General features: G+C 42.8%; 1 protein-coding gene across 1 annotated transcript in view; it reads left to right on the top strand.

Annotated features, from left to right (window-relative positions):
• The window catches only part of NSUN3 (NOP2/Sun RNA methyltransferase 3), a 68,143-nt gene that overhangs the window by 12,006 nt on the left and 38,862 nt on the right, over positions 1–17,275 (top strand). The window contains exon 4 of the mRNA XM_069760990.1: positions 16,411–16,565. Within this exon, the coding sequence (XP_069617091.1) occupies positions 16,411–16,565 (155 nt within the window). The remainder of the gene's footprint in view (positions 1–16,410; positions 16,566–17,275) is intronic.

The raw sequence follows: 17,275 nt of genomic DNA on the forward strand, positions 1-17,275 counted from the left end.
TCAGGTCACCAGTGTTCATGACGTCTTCACCTCTGGACCACCTGAGACTATTGGATCGGCAGCAGTGAGGAGAGGCGAGCAGACCGCTGCCGATCGCCTCCGATTCTCTGAAATATCGGATCGGCAGCGGCCCTAAATAATGTGACAGAGCTGCGCTGTTCTGCTCCATACACCCAGCTGGCACCAGGGGTGATAACTGCTGATTGTTGGGTATGCCGGGTGTCAGACCACCACCAATCTTATACTGATTATTATTATTATTTATTGTTATAGTGATGACCTATCCTGTGGGTTTCTATTAGGCCATGTTCACACATAGCGTAAACGCTGCAGAGTTTCTGCTACTTTTTTAGTGTGCATAAAATCAGCTGTGCTTTAGGCTGTATGCACACGTTCAGGAATCTCTGCAGAATTTTCCTGAACAAAACCGGACTTTTTCTGCAAGAAATCCGTTCGCGTTTTTTTTTTCGCGTTTTTACCACATTTTTTTCCGGAGCTTCCCCAATGTAATAGTATAGCGGCAAAAACGCAAAATGAATGAACATTCTGTGTTTTTTACCATGATGCATTTTATTCGCCGAAAAAAACTCATCATGTGCACAAAAATTGCGGAATGCAGTAAAAATGATGGGATGCTTATGTAAGCATTTTTTTAGTGTTTTTTTCCGCGGAAAACGGCCGAAAAAATGCAAAAAATCCTGAACGTGTACACATAGCCTAACAATGCAAGCAAAGTTGTGTAATTTCATGAGGATTTATAGAAACAGTGTTTAACACTAGGACTACTGGACTCATGAACCCTGACTAGAACTACTGCAAGTAAGTAGTCCAAATGACTATACCAGCAGTCCTAGTGTTAAAGGCGCTGTTGAACCGTGCACTTTGTTTATTGCTTGTTCCCTAGAGGCTTCTATGAAGAGTCGGAAAAACCGCAGTTATGCTTTTCAGAGGAGAGGCGCCTATCAAGAAAACCAAAGCTCAATAGTCAGAACTTATTACTATAGTGTTTTTTTATGCAGGAAAAAGTCCGTAGGAAAGAAAAAAGTGTTTTCATATTATTATTAGTGATCAGCGAACGCGCTCAGATAAGGAGTTATCCAAGCATGCTCAGGTGCTAACAGATTGTCTCCGGCATGCTCGGAAAATATGTTCCAATCCACGTGCCTGCATGTCTCGCGGCTTTTAAGACAGCCGCAACACATGCATGAATAGCCTAACAAACAGGCAATCCCTTCATTTGTACCCCACCGAATGCAAGAATGAAGGGGCTGTAAGGCTGTGAAAAGGGGTATACATAAAAAAAAGTACAGTAATCTTAAACAATACAAGTTATGACTGGTACAGGAGGAGTGAGGACCCTACCTGTGAAGGCTCACAATCTACAAGTGATGGGTGGGGATACAGTAGGTGAGGGTAGAGCTGGTCATGCAGCGGTTTGATTTATCGGTGGTTACTGCAGGTTGTAGGCTTGTCGGAAGAGGTAGGTCTTCATGTTCCTTTTGAAGGTTTCCACAGTAAGCGAGATCTAATATGTTGGGGTAGAGAGTTCCAGTTTATGGGGGATGCAAGGGGGAAAGCTTGTATGCGATTGTGAGAAGAGATAAGAGGGGAGTAGAGAAGGAGATCTTGTGAGGATGGGAGGTTACGTGCAGGTAAGTACCGTGAGACGAGGTCACAGATGTATGGAGGAGACAGGTTGTGGATGGCTTTGTATGCCATGGTTAGGGTTTTCAACTGGAGTCCCTGGGTAATAGATAGCCAGTGAAGGGATTGACAGAGGGGAGAGGCCGGGGAATAGCGGGGGGGGGGGGGGGGGACAGGTGGATTAGTCGGGCAGCACAGTTTAGGATAGATTGGAGTGTTAGAGGGGAGGCCACAAAGTAGGAGGTTGCAGTTGTCAAGGCGGGAGATGATGAGGGCATGGACTAGAGTTTTTGCAGATTCTAGGTTGAGGAATGTACGGATCTGGGAAATATTTTTGAGTTGAAGTCGACAGGAAGTGGAAAGGGCTTGGATATGTGGTTTGAAGGAGAGATCAGAGTCAAGGATTACCCCAAGGCAACGAGCTTGTGGGACTGGGGAGAGTGAGCAGCCATTTACTGTAATGGATAAGTCTGTTGGGGGAGTCGAGTGAGATGGGGGAAAGATGATGAATTCTGTTTTGTCCATGTTAAGGTTTAGAAGTCTAGTGGAAAAGAAGGATGAAATAGCGGGCAGACATTCTGGGATTTTGATTAGTAGGGAGGTGATATCTGGTCCAGAAAGGTAGATCTGTGTGTCGTCAGCATTGAGGTGATACTGAAAGCCGTGAAATTCTATGAGCTGTCCCAGGCCAAAGGTGTAAATGGAGAAGAGCAGGGGCCCTAGGACTGAATCTTGCGGGACTCCGACACCTAGGAGGCGAGGTGAGAAGGTGGTGTGTGAGTGGGAGACATTGAATGTCCTGTCTGTTAGGTATGATGCGATCCAAGATAGGGCTAAGTCAGTGATGCCAAGAAATGAGGGTCTGTAGTAATAGGGAGTGGTCCACTGTGTCAAAGGCTGAGGACAGATCCAGGAGGAGGAGGATAGAGTAGTGTCGCTTGGCTTTGGCAGTCAGTAGGTCATTGGTGACTTTTGTTAGGGCAGTTTCAGTGGAGTGACGTGGTCGGAAGCCAGATTGTAAGCTGTCAAAGAGGGAGCAGGAAGAGAGGTGGGAGGAAAGTTTGAAGTGAACATGTTGTTCCAGTAGTTTTGAGGATGGGTCAAGCGAGTGGTTTTTAAGGATGGGTGTGATTGAGGCATGATTGAAGCATGAGGGGAAAACACCAGTTGTTGGTGATAGGTTGAAGAGATGGGTTAGGGTTGGGATGAAGACTGTGATGAGGTTTGGGATGAAGTGAGATGGGATCAGGTCAAGTGCACAGGTGGTGAGATGTGATCTCGAGAGTAGGGTGGAAAGTTGGTCTTCTGTAAAGGTGGGGAAGCTGGTTTTGGAGGAGGAGGGCTGAGTAGTTAGGAGGAGGGACTATGGAGGTTGTAGGCCAAAGCTTTCTCTGATGTTATCAATCTTCTGTATGAAGAATGGTACAAATGTGATACAACATAAATCATACATAATATATACACGCTAATACAATATGCTCCAGTGAATCAAATTCTGTGATGCAAAGGGAAAATTGCAATTATACAGCCTAATAATAATGTGATGCCTAAGCAGGGGAACCACTGGTATTTGAGATAAAATACTTGTAGGCTGATAAAATACATTTGTGATACTGTGGAAGAAAGATGGCTGACAGGTAAAACCGATAACACAAGTGCCAATGCATGTATAATAGTAGTTACCTTTCTCTGTATCCGTCGGGGCTCATTGGAAAAGCCTGGTGAGGTGGGAATAGCATGACCTAGCATGGTGGTGCATATCATGACGTGCGTGATAGCGATTTCATATGCGCAGATCGTCCGAAAATAGCAGGAGAAATCCGAGCAGAAAAAGGAGTCTTGCGCAGTAGCGGGTGCGTTGGTGAGCCAGAGGAAGCCAAGAAGGACAAACCATAAAGGGATATATACGTCGTGCGAAGACAGATAATGAAAAGAGACAAAAGGTGGAACACATAAGACTAATAAGACACACAAGGGACAAAAGGATGTGAGAAAATGGAAGGAAATCATACATGAAAAGCGTAGACACAAATACCTGGTAGACCCATATGGAACCCGTGACAAAGCAAAATATATTGAGTATGTGGTAGAGAGGGTAGTAACATAAGAGCAGTGAGAACCTAAATGAATGACCATGAATATGCCACATCAATAAAAGATCTCATACTCCCTATTGAGGGGTTCCAATGTCTGTAACTTGTAAATCCAATAGGTTTCTCTTTGTTTTGAGAATTCTATTGCCAATCTCATCTCGGCGTTGGAACTGTTTCCAAAACCTGAAAACGGAGTTGGATCACATTGTGTCCAGCAGAAACAAAATGGGAGGGTATCGATCGCATTGTCCTTTTGCACCTTACAGTGGATTTGTGCTGGGAAATAGGGTCTCAGATATGTTGCGTGGTCTCCCCAACATATCCGAGATCCCACGGTCTTTTAATAATATGGAGAACGAATGACGTGTCACAAGTGAAACCATTCTTGATAGGAAATCTCTTACCTGTCCACGGGTGAGTAAAGGTGTCCCCTTTGATAATATTCGAACATTGTAGACAATGGAGACATGGAAAAGTTCTTTTCCGTGGGGTTGATAAAAAGTTTGAGACCTATGTCCGCCTTGACTAAAAAAATTCCTCAAGTTCTGCGATTTCCTGTGACAAATTAGGGGCGGTGAGAAAATTCCGGTACGTCAGAATATGATTTATGCAGTAATGGCCAAAGGATAGATAAGGTGCATAAAAGGATGGTAAGTTTTCACAAATGTGACTCTAGGAGCTCTGTTATGTTTAAAGTCTGAAGGTTGACGATGTGTTTGTACATCATTGGGATAACGCCTCGAATGCAGACCCGGTCACAGGTATGACTGAACAAACTGTCTACAACATCTCTTCTCATAATTTGTCTTCATCAGAACTATTCCTTCTTCAAAAGAGTCTCTCCTTTGCCCTACACCGACATTTAATGAATGTCTTCTGTACCAAAGGATTTAATAGGCCAAAATATTGGTCACTGTCCTTTTTTTTTTTTTTTTTTTCCTCACTGGTCGGTCGAATAAATGCATTTTTTAAAATAACTTTAATCTTTTGCTTCAATATTCTGCCAAATGTTTCTTCTTCTATCAAGTTATTATACGATTTTCCTTCGGAGCACCAAATTATTTTGGTTGTGCAAGCCCTTAGTCTTATACATTATATTCCTGAGAAAACATAGTTTGGAGTACCCCGGCTAAGGACCACAGGGAGAGATGTAACTAGGTGATTGAAAGGTTTCTCACGTGTTTACATAGGGAGAAACCTGTCAATCGCCTGAGGAAGAGTTGAGGAGAATCAGTCCGGGGCGGATCCAGACTTGTCTTGTCCCTCCCTATAGTCCTCAACTAACTTTACAAACTTTGTTTTTTCTGAAAGTCATACCAACTTGTAATCATCGAAACCAAAGAAATGAGACGTTGCATAAGCTGGTACACGTGCAATATGTAAGAGTACTTTTACACTGTGGCCATTTTACTGTCAAAACTAGTGATGAGCGAGTGTACTCGTTGCTCGGGTTTTCCCCAGCATGCTCGGGTGGTCTCCGAGTATTTGTTAGTACTCGGAGATTTCGTTTTCGTCGCTGCAGCTGCATGATTTACGGCTGCTAGACAGGCTGAGTACATGTGAAGAATGCCTGTTTGTTACGGAATTCCCATGTGTGTTCAGGCTGTCCAGCAGCCATAAATCATGCAACTGAGGTGACAAAAACTAAATCTCCGAGCACTAACAAATACTCGGAGATCACCCGAGCGTGCTCGTAAAAACCCAAGCAATTAGTATACTTCCTCATCACTAGTCAAAACCCATGAAAAAATGAAAATCGGCATATACCCTATAGTAATAGTACATGTAAATAACACAGGCTGCTTAGTTAACACAATTTTGATCAGAAAAGCGTAAAAGCCATCCCACCACACCATGGTGTACTCGTCGGGACAGTCCTATCCTGTCTCTAGTATGGAAACCTCACCTTGCATCACTCGACCTCAATGTGAATAAGGGCAGAGCAGGACGGGGCCCGACTGAGACACCCGTCCATGGGAAGCTATACAGGTGCAATGCTTAGCTCAGAAAGGAGATCCACGTTCCTTTTTGTACAATGTATAAGGCACTACAGCAAAAGCAAAGAAATTAGCCGCAGCACTAGCTGGTATAGTTTCTTGTGCTTTATATAAATAACGTGTCCCCCTTTCTGATCCTGGCATTTCATCTACGGTATATGGCTTCCCATAGGCAGGTGTCTGAACATTCGGGTCCCTGTCCTGTTCTGCTCTTCTTCCAGTTGAGGTTGACTAAGTCAAGGTCACCTTGTTGCGGTGGGATGGCTTTTACGCATTTGATCAAAATCATGTTAACTAAGTACCTTGTGTTATTTAAGTGTACTATTACTATTTACTTCTTAGTGTATACAGGATGCTCATTTTGTTTTTCTCGAGTGCTAGCTGCTATCATGCAGACAGGCACTGATTCACGCTACCCATAGTTTGGGGAGCACAAATCTAGTGACTGATTCATTTTAAGGATCTTACACTGGCCAATGGTTGGAAGAATTAACCTTCATAGGAACATTTGTTTCCGATGATTCCAACTTATCAACCAGCTGACAAACAATTAAATCACATTTTCTATGTGGGCATAAAAATAATATATTATCGAAAGCAGATCTCTTTGTGTAATCAGGGAGGTAACGCAGACAAGAGTGCAAACTGTATGGGGGCGAACAATTTTCGCAAAGATCATTTGTCCAATACAGTTCACATAATCTGCGTGATCGCTTCATGTAAATGGAGATAAAAAGAATGCCTGTAAACTTGATACATCATCGATTGCTGCCCTGTTTCAGCAGCAAATCTGTTTTCTGAAAAAAAAAATATTCTGTTTTGTAAGACCTTGTTCATATCATGTTGTTCCGATATAAATAGGCTATGACAAACTCACTGGTACAATAGTGGAAGAAGATATGTATCACTGTGGTTGTTGGCTTCAGTGATATGAACCTAGGAAAATTCTCCAGAGGTGTGTTTTCATGATAAGGAAAGCTGAACTTCTTTTGTTTATTCTCGCAGCAACACAGACTTTGCCGTATGTTACGTTTTTTTTCCCAATAGGCTAGGAAGGCCATATTTGTTTTGCTAATGCTCCACTGGTTTATGCAGTACTTTTAATAAACCAGTGTAAGATTTAAAGAAACAGCGTTCCTGTGTCTACCTGTATGTGCAGCCGTCTGGGCCGATCTACCAAAGTGCATACAATATCAATGCCCATGATACTCCATTGGGAAAAAAGTACACTTTTTTTAACTTTACAAATTGAAAAAAATGTATACATGTGTAAAGTATATTTGTATTGAGTGGCTTTACCCGCATCATTGCTGAATGCTTCATTTGTTTTGTAGCTTTAAATGTCTGATATAGTGCTTTTACTACTATGAAAGCCAGCTTAAGGATTGTGGATAAGATATGACAAGGCGATGTGTGGTGGGATGCAGAGGTGCTTTCTAAATAAGATGTTTTGTTTCTATTTCCTTTAGATCAGTACAGATTATTTATCCGCTCATTGTCACATCTCTGTCGTCTTCACTTTTCAGCAAGTCTTTGTGCTGTCATCCATAACCAGATTTATGAGCGACATCACATTCTTATTATGTCTCTTATCTCTTTCTATCATCATTTTTGTCCAGTACTTACCTTTCAGTACAATATTGAAGCAATACAAGAATAAACACTGAGGATTCGGTGTGTGTATACAGGTGGGCACATGAAGGCCACAGTTATTTGCTTTATCGTTGCTTTCTTGAGGTGCCATGTATACAAAGATTTTGCCAGGTTATAGCGGTTGTCCGACATCTTCACAATATTTAGATGCATTGTGGATGGTTCCAAAATTCTGCTCTAACCTGCATGAATCCAGCTTGGATCCCTCTGGTAGAGTGTGCCGACTGAGGAGACAAGGACATCCTGGACTTTGGTTATCTATCCGCTGATTCCTATGATTGACTGCAATGTTCAGATGACTGTAATGTTGTGTGCCTTCCCGGCAACCTCTGTTCTTTCTGGCAATCCATGCCTCGCTTCTGGCAATCCCTGCCTCGCTTCTGGGCATTCCCTGCCTCGCTTCGGGGCAATCTCTGCCTCGCTTCGGGGCAATCCCTACCTCGCTTCTGGGCATTCCTTGCCTCGCTTCTAGGCAGTCCCTGCCTAGCTTCTGAGCAATCCCTGCCTCGCTTCGGGGCGATCCCTGCCTTGCTTCCGGGCAATCCCTGCCTCGCTTCTGGGCATTCCCTGCCTCGCTTCGGGGCAATCTCTGCCTCGCTTCGGGGCAATCCCTGCCTCGCTTCTGGGCATTCCTTGCCTCGCTTCTAGGCAGTCCCTGCCTAGCTTCTGAGCAATCCCTGCCTCGCTTCGGGGCGATCCCTGCCTTGCTTCCGGGCAATCCCTGCCTCGCTTCCAGGCATTCCTTGCCTCGCTTGTAGGCAATCCCTGCCTCGCTTCCGGGCATTCCTTGCCTCGCTTGTGGGCAATTCCTGCCTCACTTTTGGGCAATCCCTGCCTCGCTTCTGGGCAATCTCTGAACCGTCCATGCCTTTGGGCCCACCAGCTTCCTGCCATTTCCTTGATCCGGCTTTGAATCCCTGCCATAAGTTTCGGATCCTCCTCAGAACGGTCCTGTTCAAGCTGATGACCGCCTGCATGACACTCAGCCTGGGTCCCCTTCTTGCCGAAGCAATCTTATCCCCACAGCTTGTAGACTGTCCTTTCTCTCTGCTGCATCCTTACTGACTCTAACCAATTTTTAGTTATTTGATCCCACAAATTTAGTTTAGGCCTATATTTTCTCACTTCACCATCTTAGACTATTTAGTGCTGCTGGATTATACACAAATCGGATTACAGAAATATTTAAACACATGTTGTAATGTAACAAACTAGGTTAAAAGCCAAGGAGGTGAATGCTTTTGCAAGCCATTATATGTGCTTAGTCCATACTGTTAGTTCTGTAGCTTGCAGACTCCTTTTCTAATTTCTAAAATGTTGAAAAATCTCATCACTGACGACCCTCTGAAAATCTTGAGAAATGCATGTCTAGCTTCTGAGGACCCTTGGCCAACAGGACATTTAGCCAGATATGCATTTCTACGGCAGTAGAAAGTTATAGAGCGGCCATTGAGTATGCTTTTCATCCCCTTTTATGATAACCACATGGGCACAGTTACAGTTAGGGACAGAAATATTTGGACAGTGACACAAGTTTTGTTATTTTAGCTGTTTACAAAAACATGTTCAGAAATACAATTATATATATAATATGGGCTGAAAGTGCACACTCCCAGCTGCAATATGATAGTTTCCACATCCAAATCGGAGAAAGGGTTTAGGAATCATAGCTCTGTAATGCATAGCGTCCTCTTTTTCAAGGGTCCAAAAGTAATTAGACAATGGACTCTAAGAGCTGCAATTAACTCTGAAGGCGTCTCCCTCGTTAACCTGTAATCAATGAAGTAGTTAAAAGGTCAGGGGTGGATTCCAGGTGTGTGGTTTTGCATTTGGAAGCTGTTGCTGTGAGCAGACAACATGCGGTCAAAGGAACTCTCAATTGAGGTGAAGCAGAACATCCTGAGGCTGAAAAAAAAAAAAAAATCCATCAGAGAGCTAGCAGACATGCTTGGAGTAGCAAAATCAACAGTTGGGTACATTCTGAGAAAAAAGGAATTGACTGGTGAGCTTGGGAACTCAAAAAGGCCTGGGCGTCCACGGATGACAACAGTGGTGGATGATCGCCGCATACTTAATTTGGTGAAGAAGAACCCGTTCACAACATCAACTGAAGTCCAGAACACTCTCAGTGAAGTAGGTGTATCTGTCTCTAAGTCAACAGTAAAGAGAAGACTCCATGACAGTAAATACAAAGGGTTCACATCTAGATGCAAACCATTCATCAATACCAAAAATAGACAGGCCAGAGTTAAATTTGCAGAAAAACACCTCAAGAAGCCAGCTCAGTTCTGGAAAAGTATTCTATGGACAGATGAGACAAAGATCAACCTGTACCAGAATGATGGGAAGAAAAAAGTTTGGAGAAGAAAGGGAACGGCACATGATCCAAGGCACACCACATCCTCTGTAAAACATGGTGGAGGCAACGTGATGGCATGGGCATGCATGGCTTTCAATGGCACTGGGTCACTTGTGTTTATTGATGACATAAGAGCAGACAAGAGTAGCCGGATGAATTCTGAAGTGTACCGGGATATACTTTCAGCCCAGATTCAGCCAAATGCTGCAAAGTTGATTGGACGGCGCTTCATAGTACAGATGGACAATGACCCCAAGCATACATCCAAAGCTACCCAGGAGTTCATGAGTGCCAAAAAGTGGAACATTCTGCAATGGCCAAGTCAATCTCCAGATCTAAACCCAATTGAGCATGCATTTCACTTGCTCAAATCCAGACTTAAGACGGAAAGACCCACAAACAAGCAAGACCTGAAGGCTGCGGCTGTAAAGGCCTGGCAAAGCATTAAGAAGGAGGAAACCCAGCGTTTGGTGATGTCCATGGGTTCCAGACTTAAGGCAGTGATTGCCTCCAAAGGATTTGCAACAAAATATTGAAAATAAAAATATTTTGTTTGGGTTATGTTTATTTGTCCAATTACTTTTGACCTCCTAAAATGTGGAGTGTTTGTAAAGAATTGTGTACAATTCCTACATTTTCTATCAGATATTTTTGTTCAACCCTTCAAATTAAACGTTACAATCTGCACTTGAATTCTGTTGTAGAGGTTTCATTTCAAATCCAATGTGGTGGCATGCAGAGCCCAACTCGCGAAAATTGTGTCACTGTCCAAATATTTCTGGCCCTAACTGTATATCACTTTTTTTTCATACCGGTCGAGAAAAATATTAATTTAACAAAATATTTTTGTACAGCCCCATTCTCAAGTACTTGGGACCCTGTATAAAATGTGAAGAAAGCCAGGAATATAATGATTTGTCAAGCAATTAGGAGGCAACTCATCAAAACCTTTTTGCCAGCTTTGAAAAGTCACAATTTTTTTTTTTGCGAAAAGGGAGATTATCCAAAATAATATACATCTTCTGGGGTTTCTCACCCCACCTCCAACAAAATGGGCCAGACTGGGGCGTGACTCTGCTTGGTGACCCCGTTCGTCAAGGTCCTGACCGGTGGCGGCGGTTGCACAAATCTTACTCCAGCAGACATAGCAGTGCACGCCGCTATGTGCTTCACCTGATTCATTAGGAGCTGGTAATTCATTAGTTGCTCTTAATGAATCAGGAACGTCCCCTCCAATATGCCCCCACATCAAGACCAACGAGAGAATCGCCAGTCTTGAGGAATCCTCTCCTTTGTCTCCTCAATTTTACACACTGATGGTATAATAAAAGAGGATGGTACACAATGGTGGACGTGTCACTGTCCCCACTTTTTTTGACATGTGTTGCCTCCATCCTTCTTTTGAAAGTGGCCATTTTTCTATTTCGTTTGAGTTCTCGAACGTTCTCCTTCTGATCCATGTTCTATGTTGTGAATAAAATCTGTTTGTAAGAGATTTCATATCATTGCAACCTCTCCAAAACTGAACTTCTTCTGCTCCCGCCTTCTACTAACCTCCCTAAATCTGACATTTTCCTCTCCGTGGGTGGCACCATAATAATACCCCGGCAGCAGGCGCGCTGTCTAGGTGTTATGTTTGACTCCGATCTCTCCTTCACCTCCCATATATAATCTCTTGCCCCCTCGTGCCGCTTACACCTAAAGAACATCTCTAGAATCCGCCCTTTTCTCACCATGGAGACAACAAAAACTCTCACTGTCGCCCTAATCCACTCGCGTCTGGACTACTGTAACGCTCTATTAATTGGCCTCCCCCTCACGCGACTTTCCCCTCTCCAGTCTATCCTTAATGCGGCAGCCAGGGTTGTCCATCTGGCTAATCGTTACTCGGACGTGTCCGCTCTTCGCCAGTCGTTACACTGGCTACCCATTCATTACAGGATACAATTCAAAGTACTTGTTCTCACCCACAAGGCTCTCCACAGTGCAGCACCCCCCTACATCTCCTCCCTCATTTCTGTCTATCAGCCTAACAGACCACTGCGCTCTGCAAATGACTTTCGACTAACCTCTGCACTAATCCGTACCTCCCACTCCCGACTCCAAGACTTCTCCCGTGCTGCGCCAATCCTCTGGAATGCTCTACCCCAAGAAATTAGGACCATCCACAACTTGCATAGTTTTAGGCGCTCGCTCAAAACTCATTTGTTCCCTAATCAAACTCATTTTGTTTGTGTGTTTGTAGCCCATTCACTATCTCCATCTACGGTACCTCCCACCCCCTGTGGATGGCTGGACCATGATTGTAAATACATCATTGTAAATACACACCTGTACTTTGCATCTCCCCACCTCATTGTAGACTGTAAGCTCTCACGAGCAGGGCCGTCTTATTTCGTCTTATTTTGTCTTATTTAGCTTTATTGTAACATTGTTACCATTGTTACCTATTGTTAACATTGTTACCTATGACTGTTGTGTTTGAAACTGATAAACTGTAAAGCGCTGCGGAATATGTTGGCGCTATATAAATAAAGAATATTATTATTATTGCATCCTTGTTTTCTTTACATAGCTTTTTTTGGAATTGTGGTTGTAGGGTGGGAACAATTTTGACAAAAGCTCGGAATTTGGCCGGATTTCTCCGCAATTAGTCTTGTTGCGAGACGGATTAGTGCTTTTTATGGACACCTGATTGGTAGAGCGGACAGGTCGACGTATTCAGAATGGAACCTTGTTATAAATCGGCTCTTATGTTCTGAGTCTTCTTGCAATCGTGATCATTTGTGTATTACTGAAGGGGCTCATTATCTGCATTTAATGCTTGAACCCTGCAATTTTTCAGCCGTTCCCCTAATTTTGTCTTTCACGGTTGTGACGGTGACCCTTCTTTTAGGCTACGTTCACATTAGCGTTTCCCGACGCAGCGTCGGGAAACGCAGCGGCGACGCACGCGTCATGCGCCCCTATGTTTAACATGGGGGACGCATGCGTTTTTCGCGTTGCGTTTTCCGACATGTGCGTCGTTTTTGACGCTAGCGTCGGACGCAAGAAAATGCAACAAGTTGCATTTTTCTTGCGTCCGATTTTCGTCAAAAAACGACGCACGCGTCGCAAAACGCAGCGTTTTTGCGTGCGTTTGCACGCGTTTTTGCGTGCGTCGTGCGTTGCGTCGCCGACGCAGCGGCGCGCAACGCTAATGTGAACGTAGCCTTATCGCTGCGGTTAGATGGACATATTGCAATCTGAGAGATGACATTTTCGAAAGAGAGAGCGATCTAGTGGAGTCAGTCGGGCGCAGGGGAGACAATAGTCCTTATCTAGCTGCCAAGATCAACTCACTTGTCAGAATCCGTGCTCCGCCGCGGCGCAGCCTGCTGATAACTGCATCTGAAGTGCATCTCTCCAGCAGAGATTAATGTTACACAGTGTCAGGCAGGAACTGCTTAGTAGGACGTTACGGGGAAATGAGCTGAAAGAGACATGACCACTCTCAGCAACCGCATCAGCACTTTCCATATTTCTGCTCTGTAATTATATACCAGTAAGTTCCTAAGCATTTTACCTTCAGCTAATTGTTTTCGGTTGTCTTTTATTTTTCTTTCGAGGTGTATTGATAGGTCTCCCGCTGGCTCCAAGGTTCTTGCATTTCTCAAAAAAAAAAAAAAAACTTCAATGTCATCAGAATTGTATTAGACCCTTCTCATCAGCTAATTGTTAATATTAATTACTGATATCTGAAGTCTTCATAACCCTTTCATGACCAAAGCATTTTTTTCTCCGTTTTCATTTTTTTACTTCCCTATTTCTAAAAATTTCGAAAAACTTGGTTTATGTCGCCGTTTTGTGAGATCCATTCCTTTTTTTACGTTTTCTGTTAACGGAGCTGTTCCGGGGCTTTTTATTTTGCTTGTTGAGTTGTTGTTTTTAGTGCTACTATTTCGGGCTACGTAAGAAGTTTTGATCGCTTTGTGCTGCACTTTTTGGTGGTGCGGTGATCAAAAAACATCAATTATTTTTTATTTATTAATTTTTTTTTTCCATTATCACGTTTTAACATTTGCCTCCAATAAATTTTTTTTTTTAGAATTTCATAGATTGGACTTTCGGGCTATGTTCACACGTTGCATTTTGCCGCTTTTTATTCATGCTAATTTTAAGCTGCGTTTTGTTTTACAGTACCAGCAAGGTCGATGAGATTTCAGAAATCTCCTGCACACACAATTGGTTTTATTTTCCTGACTGAGTTGGAAAACTGCTGCATTTTTGAAAACTGCAGCAAGTCGCTTCTTTCAGCATTTTTTTTTCTACGTATTTGCAACGGGTTTTTTTTTGTCATAGGAAAACAATAGGTAAGTGCAAAAACACAGCAAAAACCGCAGGGATCAGTTTTTGTTGTGTTTTTGGTGCAAAAACCGTAAGAAAGTTGCATCATGATTTTTGGGAGCGCTAAACTTGATAAGCATAAACAAGAGACAACAAAAACGTAGCAAAAAAAAAAGTAGCAGAAACGCAGCAAAACCTGCTTTTTTTTGTAGCAGCGTGGAGCAGGTTTTGCCTGCAGTAAACTTAAAAAAAAAACAACAAAAAAAAAAACCCGGCACAAAACGCACCATGTGAACATAGCCTTATGTATATGGAAATAACAAACTTGTTTTTACAAAAATAACTGATTCCTATGAAGCCCATTCTGTGGCTGAGATTTGCGGGAGAACATCGATGTCCGAGACCCCTTGCTCTAATGGCAACTCATCAACACTCCGTAATCACATCACTGGGGCTGGGTGGGGGGCCATGATGAAGTAACAGACACGCCAAGTGAGCAATTAAGGTGTTAAACAGCAGCAATCAGAGCCTGTTGTGACCATTGCTGTTAGACCTAGGTGCCACCTGTATAACACAGCAGGCACCTCCCATGTATGGGCGGGCTCAGCTCCTGTGGTCGTTCCATAAACCCCCTGTACCCATATAATGCATATTAACATTGTATGCTCATGAGCTAGAATCACTTTCTCACCTGATTCTTCTAACTTTTATGGGAGTCTGAATCTCTAAACAAGCGAGCTCAGTTATTTTTGTTATTCTTGTAGACGTCAATTGTGAAAGACACAACCAACATTGTGGGGCCTTTACTTTAGTGACTGTCTATTGTTTGAGAGGAGAGAGGCTAAATAGTACTCTGGAGGACCTAGCACACCCATTTCCTGCAATACCTTGTTTTCCCTGCGGAGGCACTGCAGGGTAATTTAATATTTCTTTCCAGGTTCCACCACAGGTTACAGCTGATTTCTGGAACTCTCAAGAAAACTACATTTTACACCGGTCTTATATCAGGAATGACTGTTTCTAGGATGCTTGTTTCAGGCCTGTTTAGGGGGTCACATTCTTGATTCTTCTCACTGAACGAGAGGTTTGAAGAAGCAATGTCTCTCCATGCAGCATTACGCCCCGTTCATTATTTACCAGACTCTGCTCCTTTAAAAAGTAACCATTGGTTTATTATTTTCCCATAATCAATAATTCACATGAAAATAAGCAATTTGTAATATATCTTGTCACAGAAATCTGCTTCTTTCACCTCCTGGATTGATCCATCACTCATTGTTGGGTAACGTCTGTGTTCGGTGAAGACAGATTTTCTTATTCGTAAAATAGGAGATGACAGTTGGTGCTTTTGAAATTCTATGGTAATGGGAGAGGGAGGAGCTAGAGGCAGCTGACATGACAACTACAGTTCTTCATCAGAGATGACAGCTGGTGTTCATGAAGTTCTATGGAGAACGGTTAGGCATTCTGCTGCACATTCTTATCTGCCTCTAGCTCCTCCTCCCTCTCTTCTTCATAGACTGTAAGAAGCACTAACTGTCTTTATCTCAGTAATGTGAAAACCTGTAGTCACTAAAGAAACATTTTACATATGAATTGAGAATTTTGAGAATGTAATATTTATCATATGTACTATTGATTGATTAAATACAAATAAAATCAATGGTTACCCTTTAAAAGAAGCCTCCTCCCATCAAAATTTTTATCCTCATATATTACAGTCATCATATTATATAGCACTGTGTACTAACAATTGCTCATTTTGCCTTTCTACCTAGTTAATTCTCTTTCCCTTTAGGTATATCAAATCACCTGATTAAAAACTGACCAGCTGAATCCTTCTAAACTCTGTGTAGAAACAGGAGGTCAATTTTCCCTGTATGAGTCCCTGTGAAAGTCCCTGGTGGAGAGGAGGAGCAGAGCAGCTGGGTCAGGACTCGAAGAGGGCAATAAAGAGACTTCCTGTTTCTACATAGAGCAGAGATAAGAGAAGAATTAACTGGGTAGAAAATCAAAATGTGCAATTGTAAGTACACAGTGCTGTATAATATGATGGCTGCAATATATTAAGAGGATAAACACTTTGATGCTTGTTTGAATAGTGGCTGTGCCTGATCTTCCGTGGACGCAGCACAGTCTCACTCCCCCTTGAATAGGGCTGAGCCGCAGTACCACGTGGGGGTGCAGATATGGAATAAAATGTTACTTGACTGCTTCTTGATTGTGTCATTAAGGAAAAAAAAATAACCATAAAATCGCACCACAATGATTTCTCTGTTACATTTCTCAACTGTCTGTATTTATTGTGCACATGTTATTCTTTATTTTTTTTGCCCAGGGCATCTTCATTGTAACGAACCGGATATCCACAGATCCCGATGGATGAAACTGACATTGGAATCCTTTGTGCCATCGCTCTATATGAATGGCATCTCCACTTCTGAACTGGACGGGAGGCTTATAGGAAAGCTACATGCCAAGTCATATGACAAGGTCGGTATTGTTGTAGGATGGCTGTCGTTTCAGGTAACTCTTCAGAATAAGCTGTCATGTGTGCGTGAGGAATAACACCATTACTGGCCATTCCTGGAGTCGGTTTCTGTATCATTTTTTCACAAGGTTTTCCTTCTTCTTACCTTAAATTTCAGTTGACTCTGAGCTAGTGGGTGAAGAGTGACTGCTGTGATATCTGCTATATACAGTACACAGAGACATGAGAAATTCCTGCTCTAACGTCTCAAGGTAGCACATGGAGGACATCGTACTGAGCAGTGTAGCTGTGCTAAAATAAACACTACAAGACATCAGTGCCATCTGTTTTGAGTCTGTACCTCTCTACTCCTCCCCTTTCCTCTCTCTATAGACTTCAATAGGCAGCTGTAATCTGATCCCTCAGTGAGATGTTTTTTTTATCTGGTTTTGACTAACGTAGACTTTCACTGTACAGAATTATTAGGCAGTGAGACTTTTGTCCATATTATCATTTTTTATGCAGATTTTTCATCTCCAAACTGTAGTATGAATGCTTATTGGATGAATCTGATCAGGTGATGTGCATTTGTGTAATGACGGAGGGTGAGGCCTAAGGACATAATGCCCTTTATCAAGGCGCGCAGAATAATTAGGCAGCTTGGACCAAAATGGGTGAAAACGAGATTTAACGGACTCTGAAAAGTGAAAAAATATTCCAAGTCTTACAGAGG

Source organism: Ranitomeya imitator, chromosome 3 (assembly GCF_032444005.1).
Source record: "Ranitomeya imitator isolate aRanImi1 chromosome 3, aRanImi1.pri, whole genome shotgun sequence".
In the NCBI taxonomy this organism is placed as follows: Eukaryota; Metazoa; Chordata; class Amphibia; order Anura; family Dendrobatidae; genus Ranitomeya; species Ranitomeya imitator.